Raw genomic sequence first — 23,800 nt, 5'->3', positions numbered from 1 at the left:
GTGGCAGAATGTTTGGATGTGGAGGATTATTACAGTGAAGCCCGGATCACAAATAAGAATTATATTTCCCCTTATGAAAATTACAACAAGCGCCTGGAATCCTAATTTGGTTTTTCATGATTTCTTGTCCAGGGTGATGTTGTAGCAGCTCAGCTATTCACACCAAGATCAAATCAAAGACTTCATGGTTTGTTTAACAGTGCCTGAGGGATTTTTAAAAAATTCATTCCAAAGATCTGGGCGTTGTTGGCTAGGACAACATTTATTGCCTATCCCTAATTTTGACAACTATAAATTATCAGGAGTCCAACCAAGACATTTTCAGGAGTGCACTCCATTTCCTCCTCACTATACTCACGTAAAATTTATCAAGAAGATCCACTATATAATATTGTAGGTCACCATATAACTGGTAATGTTGCATTAGTGCATTTCTGATTGACAGACAGGTGCATTAACTCACAGGAGGTTATGCAGGAATAGTGTACATTAGTAGGAGATATTCAAAATAGGACAGTGGGTAAATTCATTCCCCAAAAGTGAACCTTCCCAAGCAATCACAGGATGACCAGAGAAAAATCACCCTCTAAATAAAACAGATGGAGACTGTGAGGAGATGCTCTTCAAAGCAGAGTCCAGTTCTCTCTCAGATTTACTGTTCATAGGTTCATAGTAAGCCACCAGCAGACAACGTAGGAGAGAAGCAGCACAGGGCAGTGAACAGTGGTTGTGAGCAAAGCTGCTCGGCTAGGGGTGGTGGGCCTTCCAGAGGCAGAGGAAGCAAGTCTGGAAGATGTGGGTCACCAAGGTCTGAGGCAGTGTGGGCCGATGAGGTTGAGGCTGGGAGACCCTGGGGACAAGCAAGGCTGCAAATGGAACAGAGGAGCTACACAGGAGATAGAGGCAGTGGGGGAGGGGTTTGAGAGACAGAGACACAGAGAAGACGATGAGGAGCAAGAACAAGAGTGCGTGCGCAATTTCACATCTTTAAAAAACAGAATACTTAGCAAATTAGGTATCAGAAAATCTTAGTCGGTGATGTACTTAATTCATTGTTAGTAAAAACAAAATAAGTCTCTAGCTTCAGCCTGCAGAAGTTCAGAAGCTAAAATGCCAAAATGCAGTGAATGCTATTGGAACAAACAAACAGTGTCAACTGGATCATTTTTAAAACTGAACAGTTTTATTGAATAAAGATTTGTGCCTATGCGATATCACATCTCAAAAGGCCTATATCCTGGTGAATTACTTCAGACACACTGTGTCTGAGATAAACATGCAACTGTTCAGTATAACCTCATCAGTCGATGGAAGGCAGATTTAGGCTGCTGACTTTTATACTTCAAAGTGTGTCAGCTTTTTTCCAAACAGCATTTGTTGTGAACTTACGTCTGTAATGTTGAAATAGGGTAGTGTCTAGGAAATGACTTCTCCTGTGTTGTAGTTGTAAGTTTAATGGAGCGATGATGTGAGTATTGATGCATTCTTCTGAGTCTGAATACCCCAAACATCAGCCCTAATACAGAGGGTAACATGAATACATCACCTAATAAAGGAGTTGGGGAGAATGGAAAAATAACTCCTGAACTCAAAAGTAATCCTCCAGAAAATCTGAAGAGGAGCTTCAAAACAAAAGCATTTTGATCACTGGTAGTAATGACAATAAAGCATGTCCTACTACCCTCCCATAACAGCTAGGTCAGCAGAGTAAAACACTTGAGAAAACCAAGATTACTATTCAAATGAGGCAATGACTTCAAATCATTGTTTCACAACGAGACAGGACTTCAATCATGGCTGATAGTTCACTGTTTCAAGTTTTCAGGTACTTGTGCAATTTTTTTTTGAGCTCTTACTTTTCTTGCTGGCTTTGTTTGTGCTCCAGGTATTTGCAGTACAGATCACCCTCTTCATTTGCGCTGGACCCTCTCTCGTCACACGTGCCATATTGTTCTCTCTCATCAGAGCTGCAAAACTGGTCTCTCTCTTGTACTAGGGCATCAGTGTCCTTCGCCTTTGTGGAGGGGCTTATACAGCATTGTGTCACCCTGTCCTGAAATACAGATGGAGAGGATTAACTGAGAAAGAACTAAAATATACCATTGCTTTACATAACAACTACAACATAAAATATACGGCATTCAGCATAACAGGTTCATGCCAGTTTTACCCCATCCAACCCCAGCAAGCAAAAGTTGCACCTCCATGACATATTCTGACAGCATCAAGCTTAGTCTTTGTAATTCTGTAACTGAGGAGCACTTGTTTGGCACTGTTGAGAGAGCCAATTGACCAGAGAATGAAGAGCTCCCTTCTGAAGCACACAGCACGATTCCCACAAAGTGCTCACAAGACCCTTATCTTCAATTCAGAATCATCAGGAGTGGATGTGAAGTAGGTTGAAGAGGACATGTCGCTTTTTTAAAAATTTACAAGAGGATGACTGAATAGAGTAGAACTATGATCTGAATATCTAAAAATGTGAACACAGTAGCCATACTGTTATCAAACTCATGTTCAGTTGCAAAAACCCAAAAAGAATGAATCCTGTGTGACTAAGAAAGGCACCATTCATTAAACAGCTATCAACCTACTAGATGCACAGCAATTTATACAGTGGCTCAAGTTTGCAATCTTTTGGTTAGTTGCAAACTGTCCTTTTACTCAGTGTGCACTGGGTCTCGTCTTCCCTACAATTTTCTTTTCTCCTTTCTTTTCACACTTCAAGAGAGCTTGCACATATAGACACAGAAGAGACCGGACTCCCTGAGTAAATAACATTGCCTTGGATCATGCAGTTGTGAATCATCACCTTCCACAACAGCGTCCTTGGCTTCCCAGGTGATCTGTACTCTAATTCCATCAGGTTGCTTTCATTTTTCCTCCGAGTTTAAATCCAGAGAAACAGGAATCAAAGTTTAAAATAACTCTTTGACACTGAGAATCCATTGAAATCACACTTCCAACATCTTTGACTCAAATCAATTATAATCTAGAGGTGCTGGTGTTGGACTGGGGTGGACAAGGTCAGAAATCACATGACACCAGGTTACAGTCCAACTCGTTTATTTGAAATCACAAGCCTCAGTCCTTCTTCAGGTGTTAGAGAGAGAGAGAGAGAGAGAGAGAGAGAGAGAGGTAATATCAGACACAGAATTTATAAGTAAAAGATCAAAGGGTCACACCACTGACAAGGATGTATTAAACAAACCTGAGATGCAGTTAAACCTTTAATCAGTTAGCAAGCTATAATTGATTAAGATGTACATGTAAATCCCCGAATTGCTTCCAAGTCACTGCCTTGAGAGAACTAAAGGTTTTATCAGTGTAAAGGCATTTTAGGTCAAAAGATGCATGTTAGTTGTGAAGACTTGTTTAGAATCTGTTTGTGTTTTGGTTTTGAGTCAGACTGGTTTTATATCTAAACTAGGAATTTATAAAACACCACATTGACTGACTATATAAATTGTGTGCTTTTTGAACAAAATAGAATTTGTGCGTGTATGCTGGGTAAACATCCTCCATAAAAGGTGGACTCTGGGATACACAACAATGCAGAGTTGCTGAGCAGAGGCCAATAGCCACTTTTGGGGACACACACACACACACACACACACACACACACACACACACACACACACACACACACACGGTGGCTGCAGGTGTCAGATTGACCTTCACGAGGGTGAACCCAAGGAAAGGCTCAGATGGAGTCTCCAGCCATGAATTCAGATCCTGTGTGAACCAGCTGTGGGAGTATTCACTGACACCTTTGGTCAGACTTTCCTATCTGCTTTAAGAAGACCACTTTCATCCCAGTGCCAAAGAAAAGTCAAGCAATGTGACTCAATGACTTACCAACTAGTGGCTTTGACATAATTATGAAGTGCTTTGAGAGGCTAGTCATGGCTCACATCAACTCCAGCCTCCCAAACTGCTTTGATCCTTTCCAATTTGCCTATCAGTGCAACAGGTCCACAGTCAACACTATCTCCCTGGCCCCATCTCATCCCTGGAATATCTGGATAATAAGGATACTTACACCAGGCTCCTATTTATTGACTACAGTTCCATGTTCAATACCATAATTCCAAACAAACCCATCTCCAAATGCTGAGACCTATGTCTTGTCTCTCCTCTCTATAACTGGATCCTTGACTTCCTGATCCACAGACTTCAATAAGTATAAGCGATAAATCTCCTCCACAACAACCCTCAACACTGGTGCCCCGCAAGGCTGCATACTCAGTCCCTACTGTGCGGCCAATTCTGCCCAACTCTGTTTACTGGTTTGCTGACGACACCATTGTTGTCAATTAGATCTAAAACAATGATGAGATGAAGTACAGGAAAGAGACTGTTGTTTTTACACAGTGCTGCTAAACACCCAATCTCTCTATCAATGTCAGCAAAATGAAGGAGTTGGTCATTGTCTTCAGGAAGCAGAGTGGAGGGCATGCCCCTGTATCAATGGTGCGGAGGTGAAGATGGTCAAGTGTTTCAAATTCCTGGGGAGCGATGATCACCAACAATCTGTCCTCATCTACCCACAATGATGGGATGGTCAGGAAAAAGTAACAATCCCTCTACGTCCTCAGGAGGCTAAGGGAATTTAGCATGCCCACAGACTCTCACCAATTTTTATAGAAGCACCATAGGAAGTAACCTATCTGGATGCTTTGCAGCATTATATAGCAACTGCCCTGCCCAAGATCGCTGGAGATTACAGTGTTGTGAACACTGCCCAAGCCATCACACAAAGCAGCCTCCCATCCACTGACTCCTTCTATACTTCCCGCTGGTGAGGAAAGCAACATACAAAATCAAAGACCCCTCCCAACCTGGTTATACACTCTTCCACCCTCTTCTGTTAGGTAGAGGAGAGAAAAGTTTGAATACATGTCCAAAACAGATTCAACAACAGCATCTTCCCTGCTGTTATCAGACTTTTGAATGGACCTCACAAATGTTAAATGTTGATGTCTCTCTCTCTCCCCACCTTCTGTGTGGTTCTAACACTGCATTCTGCACTCTGTTCCTGCTACCCCAATGCACTTTGTATGTATGATCTGCCTGTAGAGCATGCAAAACAACACTTTTCACTGTATCTCGGTACATGTGACACAATAAATCAACATGTGACACAATAAATCAAGTCAAAATCAGACTTCCAGGGTCCAGTTCATTTATTTTATTCTAGCATTTTGTTCTTCTGTCAACCTGAACTGCCACAGTTGCAAAACCTTGAAGTCAAATGGAATAAAGCAAAGCTTTAATGAGTTACTTCTTGCAAAGCCAGCACTTGAAACTTCTACAGGCAATAACAACAACAGGCCACCAGAGGGAGAATGTACACTGCAAAGACCTCATTAAACAGTGAAGTTTTCCCAATGAGACCTCACCTCCTCGAATCAAGGTGTTCATGCAACCATTAAGGACCCTAATGAAGGGCTTGGAGCCATGCCTGGACATATGGTTGGCACAATATATGTTACTTTCTACTTTATCATCAGTGCTTTTATTTAAGGCAGCCATAAATAAGGCTTAATATTATCTTGGGAATGAGGAAGCAGAGAATCAAAAGCAAAAACGTAGCCTAACAGGATTAAAACTTAAAATATTAGACTGTATTTTCAGGGGTCTGCCTGAGAAGTATTGATACAATAGGTAAATAGTGAACATGATTTAGGAAAGACAGACTTGCATTTGTATACCCTTTAGTGGATAATCATGTAGTTATGAAGTGTAGTCACTGCGATAATGTAAGGAATGTAGGAGCCAATTTGCACACAATAAAATCCCACAAGTGGCAACAAGATAATGACCACTTATGTTTATAAAACAGGGAAATATCCTCCATCACAAATAACCTTGACTTTCAGAACAGATAACACAGACTGTGGAACTCCCTCTACAAGTTATTAGGAGTTTTAGAAAACATTTCACCAAATTCTACATGTTGAAGAGGTCTAGTTGAGTTAAAACTACAGACATTTTCAATATATTTTTTCAACAAAAAAAAAACAAAACAAGCAAACTGTAAAACAGGAAGAGGAAGGAAAACAATAAACAACAAGGTGGACATATCAGTGATTTCGATTATTAACTGATGTAAAGATCACTTCCAACAAGTAACATAAAATCAGTTGCAAAGAAGGTAACGAAACAAAGGATTTACAGTGGGGGCTTCATAAAAAGGGCAAGGAAATGGAGAATTTGAAAAGGTGAGTTCTAGCTTATAAACTTCCTATTTCTGGGCAGCCCTTGGCTAAAGAGAAAAGGGTGGGAGTGATCTGCTAGGATCCTTGTTGCCGAAAATTCCATTAGTGAATGGTACTAGAAAATGCATCTATGTGGGTGCTGCATAAGGGCACAAGTGGACTCAGTTGTGATGTGAAACCCCCCTATAGCAAGCACAATATGGCAGTGTTCACAGCCTGATTTTGTATATGAAGAATGACAACTTAGTTCTGGCAATGGAAGACAATGTCATAGAGAGTTATGAAAAGTGGGAATGTGTGACTGAGAACAACAGTTCTATTGGAGTCAACATGGGAACCGTGGGACAAAGGGCATCCTCCTTTGATTCCCTAAAAACATGCCGCCACTCCAGTAGTACACTATGCTGACATCACTTGCCAGTGTACTAACACATTAAAAATATCTCAGGAGGGAATGGCCCAACTTCACAAAACCATTTTCAGATGAGGAAAGGAGAGAATTCCCAGAAATGTACATTAGTTGCTGAACACACTGGGCACAATCTGTATAACTAAAACGTCCAATAGGTCTATGAAACCTAACTGCAGTGCAATATTCCAATGTGTTAATGGTGCTATATAACTCAGATTGTAGTTGAAATCAAAGTAGCAAATAAAAAAAGGTAATGAAGCAGAAAGACTCCTACTAAAATGCAAATACTGTAAGGCAAAGCTTACACACCTCGTGATCTTTAACTTGAACATTTGTGAACAGCAGGCATTATCTCATTGATTCTCATAAAAGTAGAGAATAATTTATTGACAATAATTTATAGATCAACCCCCCCTCTAAAAGGATGGACATCAGAAAAAGCAAATGGATATGAAATGTTCTTAATGACTCACCAACACATACAATAATCAAGCACAACAAACATAGGGATCTTTCTACATTTACCGTCATCTCCATTTCTTTGCCAATTTTTAATTAAATCCCCATTGCAATTTCTTTATTCTCTTTAATGCTGATTTATGTGACTTGATTGAAATAATCTTTACATCATTAGGCAGTCAAAAATCACTTGAGATTTTATTACTTTCTTTCTCCTCCTTATTTTACTATTGAGTGTTCATCTCTTTTCCTTTTTGAAATTAAGTTTAACCGAATATCAATAAATAGGGTCATGAAAAAGAGAAAGCTTTTCTGCTTTAAAACAAAACTATACTATCTAAAGTTTCAGTTTCTTAACGCATGAGATCCTGAAACAATTATATAAAGTAAAATGCATTAACCTCAGAGTACCACTAGTCGGCACACAGGTGGTGTGTTTACGGAACTTCACCGTTGACACATGGGAGGCAGAGATAATAGGAACTGCAGATGCTGGAGAATCCAAGATAACAAGGTGTAGAGCTGGATGAACACAGCAGGCCAAGTACCACCTTAGGTGCAGGAAAGCTGATGTTTCGGGCCTAAACCCTTCATCAGAAATGGGGGTCTAGGCCCGATACATTGAGGCTTTTTGTTCACAACAAGAAGAAAGTTAAGCAGCATGTAAATTAGGACCTGATTGAGCTCTGAAGTGAATGTTGGGGAGTAGTTGGTCTGATACCATAGTAAATACCAGTAATGATGTCAGGCTGGACCTAAAAAGCTCTCATTTTCTTTTTACCGTAACTAGCACTGAATAATCATTCACAAAGTAACAGGCACAAGAGGATCTGTGAAAATGTCTACACATCCACAAGAGCTCCAACACTACGAGCCATATTTAAATGCCAAACTGTAAATGTACCTTTGAGCTTTGGAAGCTTTCAAATGAAACACATTTAGTACACTCATCTACAGGATGACAACTGTACAAGTCTAAACACGTATAGTACTAACCAGCATACAATTCTCAAACAACAATAAATTCCGCATTGACGATCACTTTTGCTTACATCAACTTTCAATTATAGTCAGTGAGATCACTGTAGTGTCAGGTGGAACCTCTTATTCATGTAGATTCAATTCCTTAAACAACTGCATGATTTAAAAAACACAACAAAAAAAAGCAGCTTTTACCCTATCTATTTCTAAATTGGTTTTGAGGATATGCCTTTCAAAATGGGAGGGAAACTATAACTTAAAGGATAACATTTATTTTATAAAATTGTAGTTGCCAGCTAGCTTTTTTGTTGGAGCATTACAGGGATAATAATATATTGGCTGAAGTAAATATACCACATATTATAGGCAACAAGTGAGATTGCTGAAAATCCAAGGAGGAAGGCAAACTACAAACACAATGAACTGGATTTTGCCTTCCCGAAACTGATCAAGTCTGCATCAGAAAGTCAAAGGTGGAGGTGGGGACCATAAATTCCAATTTATCAAATTGCTACTGATATCCATTTTGATTGGAACAGGAAACATGATAGTTGTAGCACAACAGCCACAAAAACATCACCAGATTAAGCCTTTTAGAATTCCTGCCTCTGTATTGAACCTCCAAGTCTGGGATCTTCAGTGAGGTGGATGAGTGGAATTTGTGTCTGTGCATGTCCGGTGTCCTGAAGCCTGTGTGAAATATACCACGGTACTCAGATTGTGAACCTTGGGAGGTCTGTTGTGGAGCTTGGAACCTTCTGGCAGCTAAGTTTAAACAAGTCTTAGAAACATCAAATGTCGTAATTCAATGCAGCTCAGGTCACACACTGTAAAAAAGAGCAATTGTCACTGAAACAGAACTCCTTAGGAGAACTGGATGTTTCTGACAGCATATCCTAGCTGTCACCTGGGGGAATGACTGCAACAGGTGAAAGAAAAAGTTACATATAGATTAGGAGAGAGGTATTGGCAAGATCTGACCGTGTAGTAGCCTAAGCTACTGGGCCATTTCCACCTGAGATATTTGTAACGTTATATTAGCACTATGGCAGGTGGTGATGTCCGGGTATAAGCATCTCCCCCATGACCCAAATGCATCACTGGATGGACAGCTGGTCTTCAGGGAATCAATGGAGGTGGCTCCTGGTCCCACCATTCCCACATTGTCTCTCGGAGGAAAAGACCATGCTCAGTCTCACATTCCCAATTTTCATAACCTTGTAGGCTTCTCAACCTCAAGTATCTGTCCAGCTCCTTTTAAAATTACTAACAGATCAGTTTCCACAACTAACTGACTGAACAGGAATAACATTCCATAAACGCACTTTCTTCCAGCAAATTAGCTGGTGCTAGACTATTCCTATTTCTGGCGTGTCAGTTTTTGTTGAGTTGGAGAGTTGTTCTCTCACTTGGTTCTCTTCATAAAATATCATTTTATTCCTTTTTCTTAAAAGCGAAATCAAATACCAAGAAAAAGAGATCAATCAAATTCTAGAATTTCATGTCTATTAGACTTAAGATAAATGAATAAAGTCGGGGACCAAAATTTCTTTATCTATAATTACATACAGGCCAGTCTGAAGCTCTCTGGGAGGTTTGTTTCCCATTCCTCCTAATCTCAGACTTCATTCTCCCTCATCCATCATTCTCATCAGCAAATAGCATACATTTAAAATGGCATCCTTAAAACAATAAAAAGACATTTCACTGTAGTATCACAAAATAAAATATGACATTGAGTCACATTAGAAAGAATCAGGGCAAAAGTTTGGTCAAAGCTACAGATTTTAAGATTTGTGCGAAAGTGGGATGAGTGGTAAAGAGGAAGAAGGGGAGTAGGGAAGAAGCCCAGAGTTTAGGGCCTAGACAACTGAAAGCACAACCATCAATGGTGGAGTAATTAAAATCAGACATGTTCAAGAGGCTAAAATTACAAAAGCTCAGGAAACTTGCAGCACTGTGATTGGAGAAGATAACACCAAGAGAGATGGGTGAAACCATGGGGAAACTTTGAAAAAAAGTTTTGTAGGATCTTAAATTTACATACACAGTAGAATATGAGAAATCAACCAAGAACATGGTGAAATTAAGTCTGGAGGTAATAAAAATATGAATGTGTGTCTCAGCAACCGACGAGATGAGACAGAGACACTAGAGGAGGTACAAGTCAGGCAGTCTTAAGGATGATGGGGCTATCTGACTGCAAGCTCTTGGACTCAAATTTGTTTGGTGTCAGACTGTTGGCTGGGAGAGAGATTGAGGACTGAATAGTTTGGAATAAGAGCAGAAAGCAGTGATTTCAGTTTTCTCATACTGAACTGGAGGAAATATCAGCTGATCCCATATTGGATGCTGCCAATCTAATAACTTACCAATGAACAACATGAGAGACATGATAGTGAGGTACAGCTTGAAACCAAAAAGTTATGCTTTTAGATGGCATCACAGAGAAGCAACATGTGATGTGAAATAGAAGGGGATCATGAATAGATCCCCGGGAAAACACCAGAGGATGGTGCTGGAGAGGGGAGAAAAGCCATTCCAGGAGATACTCTAGTGATTGTTAGATGGCGAAAAATGGAATAAAACTTAAGCAGTTCCAGCTAGCTCCATGGCAGTGGGGAAACACCGATGGAGGACAACGTACTCAACTGTGGCAAAGGCAATTGGTAATTTGAAAGGGAGAGTTCACCATTGTTATAGGCACAAAGTATTTGTGACTTTATTAAAAAGATGTTTGCTATTATAGCAGGGGTAAAACCATTATCAGAGGGATTCAGACAACGATTTCAAGGGAAAGATGCAATGAATTTGAAAGATAACAATGAATTTCAAACATGGAAATTCTGCACTCTGCCTACCTCAAAAATGTGGACAAATGCATTCCTTGAGGTGAGAGTGAAGGGGACGAGGAAGAGGTTTAAGAAAACACACAGTCAGTAGAGAAAGGAAAGCAGTGTTTAAGATTGCATTCAGGATGCTCTTGAAATAGTGAACTGTTTTAGCAGATCAAGCCAGACTCAAGAGTTCTGTCAACTCTGGCAGTGATTGGCAGCTGCCTGTAATTTCCTTTCAAGTCAGTGCCTTCACTCTTAAGAACGGACACGAGAGCTGTACCAGGGGAAACGGCCAGGACGAGAGACTACAGTGGTTTTACTGGAGGCTAGGGCCTCCAGTAAAATGGAACTGAAAGCATGCAAATCAGTAGCTGAAGCAATGTTGTGGTGAGCTAGAAGTCAAAAGGTGAGATGATTGAAATTTTGCAGTTTGTGAATTGGACAGACAGATACAACAGGTAGTCAGCTAGCTTATACTGACTCTCTGCTTTTTAAATTCTTACTTTTTGAACTTTTTGAATTTAGAAGAATCTCATCCTAATTTACAAATCTTTCTACTGCCTTACCCCATTGACCAAGAAAACTAATCTGTATGCAGCTTTGTGCCCCTCATATATCATTTGAACCTGGCATCCTATAGATCACTGATTCCCAATCTATCAATGACAACAGAACTTTCAGAAAGCAGGGAGATGGTCCCATAGCAGTAACGTCACTGGACAAGTAATCCAGAGGCCCAGGCTAACAATATGAGAACGTGGGTTCAGATCTCACCACTGCAGGTGGTGGAATATAAATTCCATTAATAAATAAAACAACATGGAACTAACAACTTTACAACACCATTACTGAAACTAGACACCATTACTGAAGCAAAAACCCATCTGATTCGCTGACATCTTTTAGGGAAAGGAATCTACCATCCTTACCTGGTCAGCTGGCATGTGACTCCAGAGGTGGCTGACTCTCAACATACCCCGAAGTGGCCCAGCGACCATTCAGTTCAGGAGCAATTGGAGATATACAGCAAATGCTGGCCTAGCCAGCAACACCAAACTCCCCTTGAAGTATTAAGTAGTAGTCTTGCTTGTAATTTTGAAAATTCTTTCCCTGTATCACTTCACAGCTTTAAAAGACTTTTTGAAACATCATTTTTTGACCAATTGTGTAATTATCTCCTGTAACTTTCCTACAAAAAGGTTCAGCAATTAAGTTCTTATTTTTTTGTTTGTTAATAAAAGGTGTTATTTAAATATACATATTAATGGGCAGATTCTAGTAGTGTGAGATAAACCTAAATGAATGAGACAGTCTTTCCTATTCTTTGTTTACGTGGAGAATGCAATCATTCAATCTGTCCCATCTAACCACTCAGGCAAAATAGCAAAATCCAGTTTGGAACAAAAAATTTTATAAACGTGTATTTTGGTTTATCAGTGCCATTCCTTCCATCTTACCTACTCTAGTGAAAAATCAAACTTCCTTGTGGGATCACAAGGAGGAAGATGCACCGCAATTTAATCATCATTATGCCACAATGAGACCACAAAAACTTCCTAATGGGACACGTTTCATTGAGGTTTTCAGGGAACACAATCCCAAATCAGCTGAAATCAGTAACATGCGGACACTTCAAATCAATGAATACTGAATACCTCACAAGATGGAGATGTTCTTTCCTAAGTGTAATCATGACTGGCCTAGGGAAAAGCCTGACAATGCAGCACACACTGCACATAGAGTAATTTCTTGCAGAAGAAGTTTAGAAATTTGCTCACCACTGAAGAAAAATAATGTTGTAATGAAAGCCACTGTAATGCAGGGATATCATTTCTCCTGAATTATAACAGAATTCAACAAAATACAATGCTGCAGTGACCGCATACCAAAGCTGTTTTCCTGGTAACACTTAGATGTCCACCTAAGGTACAACAATGTTGACCAATGTTTCACAACTTTATGCTATCTTGAAAAAAGAGAGAACTCATAAATAACTTTAGCATAAACAAATATTCAGGGAAAGGAGAGAAGAGACAACATTCAGACAGAATTTCCCATCAGTTGAACCGTGCATTGTCCTAGTTCACCGTTTTAAGCTGATAAGTTGGTACTGATATTCATGTAACTTCAAACTAAGCCCACTATATTGAAGTTGTATTGTTGACAAGGCACACAAAATGCTAGAAAATAGAATTAGAAGAGTTAGGTGCTTGTTTTTGAACAGTGCAGAACATGATGGGCTGAAGGGCCTTATTCTATGCTGTAGGCCTCTTAGAACCTATGTCATGACTACAGTGTTCGTCTTTTCAAACACCAATACCATTGTTCAGAACAATCAGCTCAGGGGAAATGTGTTTAACCAATATACAATATGTTTGACAGTCTTGACACAGGCTATCCTAAAAAACTGAGTATTAGATTTTGTGAAGTATAAAAAAAATTTGCATTGCCCAGTTTCTCTAATTTGTAACAACAAATCATTGCTGAAAACCTGATATTACATATCAGAGACTAGTACCCAGTAGTCTATCTGTTGAGGTTGTTCGAACACAAAGTCAAACCCTGTGTGAGAGGCTCTGGCCATAATCTCAGAATTTAGAAAAATAAACTATAGTGAATTTTACAGAAAGTCCTTGCTCAGCAAATACGCTAAATGAGCTTTTCCTCTTTATTTTGTCAAAGTAAGGAATCTACCCTGGGGAGTTACACACTATCCCATTAATAGGCACACAGTGACAACAAACACTCCCAGCTGTTAGTTGCATAGCAAATCCCCCTCTACAGTGTCTGAATCAAGTCCTCCAGACTCAACCCCAGAAATAATACTGAACTGGCAGAGATAGCAAGAACTGGAGATGCTGGAGTCAGAGACTACAGTGCGGAGCTGCAGGAACACAGGTCAGGCAGCTTCAGAGGAGCAGGAAAGTTGACACTTTTTCCCTTTAATTGTTAACATTAGCTACCTTGTGGCCTCTAAATACGACATTTCATTTCCTGCTGTATCTGGGAAGACAATGACAAGAAGGAGTGAGACTGAATAACCTTCACCTCATACAATCAGTAGCTGGAGGAGGCTTCTGTCCAAGATGGATCTAATTCCAAAGATAAAAGATAGCAGAGATCCTGTGTATATATTACAGAACATTTGAGGACAGTAATCTGGGGCTTTGCTCATGCAGATAATGGCTCCAATGCAAACAGACTCACTGTCTTTAATATCACATGACCAGGTCAGTTATTTAACTGTGCAAATGTCAAAGCAGTGGCAATACCAACAACTGGTGAAGACTGCACGGACCATTGTGCACCAAGGAGTTTATTGCCAGGGAGGGCAAAAGGTAGATCTAGTATGGAAGTTTATTTCTGAGGCTTTGGGAGCACACCCTTCAACAGCCTTTCCAGCTATACCGGGTTGCTCAAGTTACTCCACCTCAGTCAGCTATCCAGCGAGTCGAGAATTATAGAGTTGAGTTGCTGCCCATTTTAAAGTCTTTGCAGGGGGTTTGAGGGAATACCACCTGTTGTCACATTTACATTAATTTTGCTGTGACTCTGCGTCAAATTGTGTTTGCCATTTGACATGTTTTTACACTTTTTTTGAGGATCCCCTAGTCAGTTATGGAAGGTTTCATCTAAATCAGCAATGATAGAAATATGTCTGCACAAAAGCTGACGTTTCGGGCCTAGACCCTTCATCAGAGATGAAGGGTCTAGGCCCGAAACGTCAGCTTTTGTGCTCCTGAGATGCTGCTTGGCCTGCTGTGTTCATCCAGCCTCACATTTTATTATCTTGGAATTCTCCAGCATCTGCAGTTCCCATTATCTCTGATAGAAATATGTCTGCCTGGTTACAAGGATCCAATGGGAGAAAGGGATGGATTGCACCATTCAATGGGGAGCTGAAATGGGCATACCTTCTATATCCCAAATGACACTGTCTCTATGGCAAGTGGCTGGAAGCGTAAGCTGAGATTTCAAAGGCTGGGGCAAGTAGATAAGGTAGATAGCCAACAGCGTTTCCCCCACAGTAGAGAAGCCAAAAACTAGAGGGCATAGATTTAATTAAGGTGAGAGGGAGAGATACAAAAGGGTCCAGCAGGGCAAATTTTTTTCCACATGGAGGGTGGTGAGTGTCAGGAATGGGCAGCAAGAGGTCATGGTGGAAGCGAGTACAATTTTGTCATTTCAGAAGCATTGAGTCATATCCAGTGATGGACAGGTACAGAGAGACATGAACCAAATGCAGGCAAGTGGGATTAGGTTAATTGTCAAAACTGGATGGCATGGACTAGTTGGGCTGAAGGGCCAGTTTCCATGCTGTAAACTTCTGTGACAGGTGAAAAGTGAGCATCTAATCCACTGAGTCACTGTCCACATCCGTAATCCATATTTGCACAAAAACAAAGACTTTGTTTAAACCAGTGATAACCGCAAGGGAACAGGAAGAGAGTATTGTGGTGAAGCAAATTTGTACACCATCAAGGACAAAGATCTAAAAGCAGGACTGGATGTGCCTGAATGGTGCCCATATCTTAAATTTTTTTTTGTTACAGGGAACTTGATCAGGGAAACACTCACATTTTTTGCTTGTAGCAAAAAGAAACATTCAAATTTAAAATTCCCAGGGTTAAAAGGTCAAACTGGCTTGAAAAAATTCCAGTAATAAAGCATCAAGCAAGTCTGGACTAATTCAGCATCACAATAAGAAGGTGAACAAATGCTATCAAGCTGCACTCACTTATGAATATCCTGCTCACTGATGCAGAGTCTGGATTCCATCAAGTCCATTTGCTTCCAGATCTCATTTTAAATCGGGATCCAAATGTAGGCAAAAGAGCTGAATGCTAGTTGAGGTGAGAATAACATTAGGGGAGTGTTTGAACAAATGTGGCTTCAAGGAGCCACAATAAAATTGAAATCAATGAGAATAGAAAAGGTAGTTGAGGTGGCAAATGGAAACCTTTCCTTTGTTAGCTAAGAGATGGAGCAGAATGGCTATGCTGGAACGATATAAATATATTGTATACCTAATCATTTTTAAAAAGTCAGTGTTTTTTCAAAAGGATATTTTAACTACTTGACAGTAGTTCCTGTCACCTCACTACAAAACAGATTGAACTGCACCAGGAGGGAGGGGATTAAAAATATTTAGAAGGATGTTGCCGGGACTGGAAAAAAAAATGCAGCAATGAAAGAAAGATTAGATAGACTAGGATCATTCGCCTTGGAACAGAACAGAGAGAAGCCTAGATAGAATGAACAGGAGTTGTCTGTTTCCTGGAGCAGGGACATTAGTAGCACATGGCACAGATTTAAAGTTATTGGTGAAAATATTAGAGGGGACAGGAACAAAAATTATTTTCACTCAGAGGGGTCTGGATCTCCCTGCCCGAAAAAGGGTCAGTTAAAAGGAGTCTTGATGTGCCCCTCTAGTGGTGTAACTTGCTGGACCAAATGCTGGAAAATACAACTACGCTGGTGGCTGTTTCTTCAGCTAGTTAGCTGTAAACTTTCTGTGCTTCTATGATTTCAAAGAAAACTCCAATCTCTGGCATCATACGCAGCATAAAGGAAGATGGTGTTGTTACTGGAGGCCAATCAGCTCAGTTCTAGGATACCATCACAGAAACTCCTCAGGGTAGCTATTTTCGAATAAGTCTGTACAGAGATGTCCTTACACACTTCTGGAACAGGTGGAAGATGGGCCCAGGCCTTTTGGCTCAGAGGTAGAGGCACTACCGCTGTGCCAGAAGAGCCGAGTGACCATGGCCTAACAACCTTCAGCTACTTTCCCTCCATCATGAGCTCAGAAGTGAGGATATTAACTGATGACAGTACTTTGTTCAGTTCTGTTCACAAGCCCTCAGATAACGAAGCTGTGAGGTCTCTATACAGCAAGATGCAAACAACATTGAGGCTTGAACTCTTTAGTGACAAATTACATTCATGTTGCACATGTGCTGGGCAATGTCCATCTCCTACAAGAGAATCTAATCACAGTGTATAAAGACAGCCCTGATTTCCCCAACATCAGCATCATGGAGGTCATTAGGGACCAGAAAACTAACTGGACGAGCCACAGAAAGCCACATATGGTTAAAAGAGCAGGTCACAGGCATTTTGCGGGCAACTAGATCAACTCCTGACTCAAGTCAGCTGAGGAGGAATACTGTCCATTTTTAAACAATTTTCATTCATAGGATTCGTTTGACACTAACCAAATTTATTACCTGTCACTCGATGCTCTTGTGAGGACCCTTCTTGAGCCACAGCTGTCCACACAGAGGCATGGGCTCATGGCTCAACTTCCTCCATAGCAGATGACTGAATTTAAATTCAATGAATTGAACTGGAATCAAAACTAGTCACAATGAGAGGAAAACCCCATCCGATTCGGCAATACTCTATAGGGAAGTAAATCGGCCATCTTTACCTTGTCTGGCATACATGCAACACCACGCTCACACAATGATGCGGATGGCTCCTAATGCTCTAGGAAATGCCCTCAAGCATTTTAGCTCAGGGGCAATTATGAATGGGCAAGAAAAAGGTGGCCTTGCCAGTGAAGCACACATCCCAAGCAAGAAGAAAATGTACCAATGCAGATTGGCAGAAGTCTGTACGGTCTAAAAGATGCACTGCAGTGACTCACGAATTCTCCTTTCACAGCACTTTCCAAACCCACTATCTCTCTCATTCAGAACAAGGGTAGTACATGCATGCAGATATTGCCACTTTGAAGCTTACCACCAATTCTCATGCCATCCCAACTTAGCACTGTTTAAGCTTCTTTGCTGGGTCAACGTCTTGAAACTTCTACCTCCACAGCACAGAGACATTTACATACTAGTGGCAGCAGTTCATAGGGATGCTTCATCACTATCTTAAGTCAATTAGGGATGGACAATAAATGTTACCCTTGCCAGCAAAGTCCACATCCCATGGTAAAAGAAAACATTATTTTACAAAATAGTCATGCTAGATGGACTGGGATAACAAGGTGTAGAGTTGAATGAACACAGCAGGCCAAGCAGCATTAGAGGAGCAGGAAGGCTGACATTTCAGGCCTAGACCCTTCTTCAGAAAGGGTCTAGGTGAAAGTGGCATTTCTGAAGAAGGATCTAGGTCCGAAACGTCAGCCTTCCTGCTCTCTGATGCTGCTTGGCCTGCTGTGTTCATCCAGCTCTACACCTTGTTATCTCAGATTCTCCAGCATCTGCAGTTCCTAGTATCTCATGCTAGATGGACTGTGTACATTGTTAACAAAACCCATCTTATACACAGGAAGTGTGTTTTTTTTACAGTTAACTGCAAGTCACCGATCAGCTGGCCACATTACCACAGACTCAATGTTAACATTTGTGAAATAGAACTGTAATGTCCACATGTTGTGGGCTGCAGCAAGGCGCTGAACTAACACTGAGTGACCACATAACTACTGCCTTATATTTAACCAGCTGTGGGACATATACCTTTATTTATATAACAAATTGAACATAAATATAAGCCAAAGTGTAGCAACCTGCTGTGGGTGAGCATATGAAACCAAGCAATGGGAAAAAAAAAGTACTTTGCACAGCTCTGACGACAAATTATTAACTAATTACATATATTCAACCGGTTGCTGATTTTTCCAGCAACTTTTCTATAAATTCTATCAAGCCTGAAAATAAGCTTTGCTTTAAGTGTGCTGCCACCAGTAATAGCCAATCCAATACCTTAAACTATGTAAACCATTTTGCCCAAGAAAAGCAAATTGCTTTCCTGTACTAACCGAAACGGATTAGTAGCTACCAATCCTTCACTCTAGTGTCAAGCAAATTTAAATTCTTGCTTCAAATATTACCACAGAGTCGAGATATTTGCTGTAACTTGTGTGCTTTAGGTTAAACATTCTCCTCTTTGACTGCAGACACATTGGACTTTTGTGTCATAGAAGATCCTGAGAGCAAAACAGTAAAAGCCAGTCCTGCACTAAAAACTACCAATGACGCACTAAAGACCAAATTTTATGGCAGCTGAATAATCAGCTTGTTTATAGATAGGACAACAACAACTGCAAGAGGGTTTATGGTCACTGGCTGCCTTCTGTGTTGTAAATGCGCTCACGAACTGTGCCGTTAGGTAATTCTACAAGAATTCAAATCCTGCAAGCCCACTAGAATTGATATCTTATCAGCGTTCTAAATTACGTTTGTGTTCAACTATGCTTACCCCCAACGCCGCCCCCCCCCCGCCACACACACACACACACACACACACACACACACACACACACACACAAACAAAAAGTGTTCTTTAAATGTTTAATCATAACTACGAAGCAATATCGGAATTCTGTACCAGTGTAAAGCAGAAAGCACACTTATTGTTCAAGCAGTCCTTTTCTATATCAGCCTATCACCTCCATACAATGAGCGTACAGTGTGAGAAAATGTCCTGAAGTGTAACAGCATTAATATATCTACTTAATTATCTCCTTGCTTTGGGTTCCTTTGCATCATCCTTCATGCCTCAACAGAATATTACATCCGAACCAAGCTCACAATCAATGGCAACACGGGGACTGGGCAATGTCAGCTGCAGCCTGAACAAGCCAGCCAGTAAGATCAGATGGAATCAGGAGTTAAGTCAATAAGTTTCTGCCAAGGGATTCAAATAGTCTGAGCAGTTTTAAAAAAAAATCATATTTCTTGATAATAGGACAAGATAACATTAAAACTTTTTAGGATGTAGCTATGAAGTTTGATATTTAACAACTGAGTTAGTCCACACAAAAAGAAAAGGATTGCTTAAAATAATGCTGACATAGTCTCCTTAACAGTACCTTTGTAAAAGGCTGAAAGCATCAGATACTTGCTGGAAGAGAAAAAGGTGCAATTTAACCAGTTATGATCTCCATGAAATTCCATGAAGCCCAGGCTGCACTTTGTTGGTATCTACTGAACAGCAGTTCAGGAACTAGCCTCCTCAATGCTCCAGATTAGTGGTGGAAAATCATCGAAGAAAGCAGAAGGGGGTGAAATTTTGCCATCCACGGGGTTGGGAAGCATAAGGGGATCTTTTTCAGGATGGTAGTTAGTGACTGGTGGAGTTCTGCAGGGGTCCAGTTGGGATCACAACTATTCAAGGACAAAAGAACTGAGAACCATTGTTGCCAAGTTTAAACAGGGAGGTTGCAGAAGGGTTTGGACAGGCTGGGAAAGAGAACAAAAAAAAATGGCAGGTGGAGTACAATGTGTGCAAGTGTGAGATTACGTACTTTGGCAGGAAGAATAGAGGCCTCAACTATTTTCTAAATAGGGAAAGGCTTTGGAAATCTGAAGCACGAGGGATTTAGAAGTCCTAGTTCAGGATTCTCTTAAGGTTAAGATACAGGTTCAGTTGACAATTAGGAAGGCAAATGCAATATTAGTATTCTAGCCCTCTTGAATGAATACAACAGTGGAATGCACACAGAGGCTGTACAAAGCTCTGATTAGACCACATTTGGAATTCTGTGGACAGTTTTGGGGCCCATGTCTTAGGAAAGATGTGCTTGCATGGGAGAGGTTCCAGAGGAAGTTTGCAAGAATGATTCTGTGGATAAAGGCACTGACATATGAGGAGCAATTGAGGATTCTGGGTCTGTATTTGAGGTAGTTTAGAAGGATAAGGGCTGATCTGATCGGTACTTACAGAATATTGAGAGGCCTGGGCAAAGCGGAGGCAGAGAAGATGTTTCCACTAAAAAGGAGAGACAAAGACCTGGGGGCACAACCTCAGAGAGTGAAGGGGCAACCCTTTAGAACCGAGAGGAGGAATTTCTTCAGCCAGAAAGTGGTGAATCTGTAGAACACGTTGGCAGAGAGGGTTGTTGAGATCAAGTCGTTGTGTGTAATTGAGACAGAGAAAGATAGATTGTCCAGTGGTAAAGGGATCAAAGGTTATGGGAAGAAGCAGGGCAATGGGATTTAATAGCATACCAGCAATGATCAAATGGCAGAATAGACTTGACTAATGCTGCTCCTATGCCTTGCTGTCTAAATGGGAATAATTGGGTGTTTGCCCCAGAAAAGTGGTCAGCCCTCCGCCAATTCTTGTAACTTCTGCAATTAAACGCTAGGCCTGAAGGTCCAAGGACAACTTTCTCAACTTGCCATGAATAAAGGCTCTTAGGTCATCAATTAATAGCCACTTAAGGGCTCAACTAGTCGTCATTGGCCTGATCAGCTGACCCCCCCCCCCCAACCAAAAGCAGGTAGGAAAGTTGGTGACTCTCATGAAATTAGGTCAACCTGCCTTCCCATGTTTGAGGGGGTGAGAGCTCCTAATCTGGGAGCAATTCAAGTGATGGCTGGCACACAAGGGGATAGCCTCTGAAGGCCAAACCCTTGTCATAACTCCCACACCCCCTGCTTTGCTATCCTGTGACAAGATAAAAACAGGTTCGATCCCCATCTAAGTAGGCCTTGACAGGTGACCTCTTGGATTTAGAAGCAATCAATCTCTGATTGGGAAGCAACTCCTGGGCAACCCAACCTGCCAGTATTGAAGCACACGATTGGGTCATCTTCTTGTCTATTGATGAGTCATTTCTACAGTGGGGATGGCTTGTTTATTGCCACCTATCACACTTGTCCCCATTCTTGGAGAAGAATGGACAATCTCAGCCAAAGCCTTTACCCAACTGGTCTACGTTAGTATCTTACATGCCCATCCTGTTCTCGTATTAGCAGTTGGATTGAAGGGAAAATACCAAGTAACTCAAGAAGTTTGTGAATAGCATTATCAGAAATACAGATAGTGTGGGGACAGTTAACCACATGGAGGTCTCTTACTCAAGATGCAGCAGAAATAAAACAAGTGAACAGAGGCACCAATTTGAGGTACAGCTAAACCAAACTCTAATAAAACAGTAGAACAATTTTCAATAATCAAGTCTATTCCTAAACGTAGACATGATCTTTTTCAATCATCAGTCCCAGAAACGTGCCATAAAAACATTCAAGAGAAACCCCTGTATTGACATTGCCACTGAGTCATTGCAGGATTTCACTGGTCATTGTACTTCTGCACTCCACATAAAAGCCCCAGCTGCGTTTTACTACATTCTTTTGGCTTGGGTAAAAACAAGAACAATCTGCTTCAGATACAATAATTACCATTTTAACGGCATTGTCAGGAATCTAGACACTACAAAAACTACGTAAAATGTAAAGTCGCTGATGGATTTCTCTTCACAAACAGTGACAGAACTCTGCCGATTTCCAGCAGAAATTCACTTTTTCTAAAAAAAACACAAACATCTGTGCACTTGCAAGCTGTTCTTGTGGGAAAAGGTAACCAATTAACACAGGTCTAGAATTTTCTTTCAGAAGTACCCTCCAGATAAAGCAATTTCCACACTTCTGAACATTATATTGTCAAAACCATCAAAATAATAAAAACAGAGCCCTGTTCTTTGCAGACAGAAGAACCCTTGTCTGCCTTCTGGAGAGACCACTCTCTCCGTGACTCCCTTGTCCGCTCCACTCTGCCCTCCAACCCCACCACACCCGGCACTTTCCCCTGCAACCGCAGGAAGTGCTACACTTGCCCCCACACCTCCTCCCTCACCCCCATCCCAGGCCCCACGATGACTTTCCATACTAAACAGATGTTCACCAGCACATCTGCCAATGTGGTATACTGTATCCACTGTACCCAGTGTGGCTCCCTCTACATTGGGGAAACCAAGCGGAGGCTTGGCGACCGCTTTGCAGAACACCTCCGCTTGGTTCGCAATAAACAACTGCACCTCCCAGTCGTGAACCATTTTAACTCCCCCTCCCATTCCTTACATGACGACATGTCCATCATGGGCCCCCTGCAGTGCCACAATGATGCCACCCGAAAGTCGCAGGAACAGCAACTCATATTCCTCTTGGGAACCCTGCAGCCCAATGGTATCAATGTGGGCTTCACAAGCTTCAAAATCTCCCCCTCCACCACTGCATCCCAAAACCAGCCCAGCTCGTTCCCGCCTCCCTAACCTGTTCATCCTCTCACCTATCCACTCCTCCCACCTCAAGCTGCACCTCCATTTCCCACCTACTAACCTCATCCCGCCTCCTTGACCTATCCATCCTCCCCAGACTGACCTATCCCCTCCCCACCTATACTCTCCTCTATCCATCTTTGGTCCGCCTCCCCCTCTCTCCCTATTTATTTCAGAACCCTCTCCCTATCCCCCTCCCTGGAGGGTGGTCTAGGCCCAAAATGTCAGCTTTTGTGCTCCTGAGATGCTGCTTGGACTGCTGCGTTCATCCAGCTTCACGCTTTGTTATCTTGGATTTCCCAGCATCTGCAGTTCCCATTATCTCTGATGTGCTTACTGTGTCTGTTTCAACTGAACAGATAAATGACACAGTCAGTCATTCTCTGGGCAATGCTTTGATCAGAGTCAAACAACATTGTTTAAAAATTGAAAGAGAAGAAACTTGACAGTTAACAGTCAATCATCATTAACTGATGCATTCTACATGGCAACATCTCTACCAATCAGCACTCTCATCTCATACACTGCAAGAAGTTGTTTCCCTTTACTTTGGGATTTCTTGCAAATTGCCCTAAATGCGTACATGATGAAAGTGTGTTTTTTGACAAAAATGCATTTTTTCAGCAATACTCAAGTTGAATACAATACCACTGTCACCACTAAGACCATAAGACATAGGAGTAGAAGTAAGGCCATTTGGCCTAAATAGAGTCCAATCCGCCATGTGGCTGATGGGCATTTTAACTCCACTTACCCGCACTCTCTCCGTAGCCCATAATTCCCTGCGAGGTCAGGAATTTATCAACCTCTGCCTTGAAGACATTTAACGTCCCCGCCTCCACTGCACTCCGTGGCAATGAATCCACAGGCC

At 41.3% G+C, this 23,800-nt stretch overlaps 1 protein-coding gene across 3 annotated transcripts in view; it reads right to left on the bottom strand.

The window, feature by feature from the left end:
• The window catches only part of LOC125464051 (uncharacterized), a 192,504-nt gene that overhangs the window by 17,043 nt on the left and 151,661 nt on the right, over positions 1-23,800 (bottom strand). For all 3 annotated transcript variants that reach the window (XM_048556040.2, XM_048556041.2, XM_059655000.1), the window contains exon 6: positions 1,857-2,053. In XM_048556040.2, coding sequence (XP_048411997.2) covers positions 1,857-2,053 — 197 coding nt within the window. The remainder of the gene's footprint in view (positions 1-1,856; positions 2,054-23,800) is intronic.

This window comes from Stegostoma tigrinum, chromosome 26 (genome assembly GCF_030684315.1).
Source record: "Stegostoma tigrinum isolate sSteTig4 chromosome 26, sSteTig4.hap1, whole genome shotgun sequence".
In the NCBI taxonomy this organism is placed as follows: domain Eukaryota; kingdom Metazoa; phylum Chordata; class Chondrichthyes; order Orectolobiformes; family Stegostomatidae; genus Stegostoma; species Stegostoma tigrinum.
This window is presented reverse-complemented; position numbering and strand designations above follow the sequence as displayed.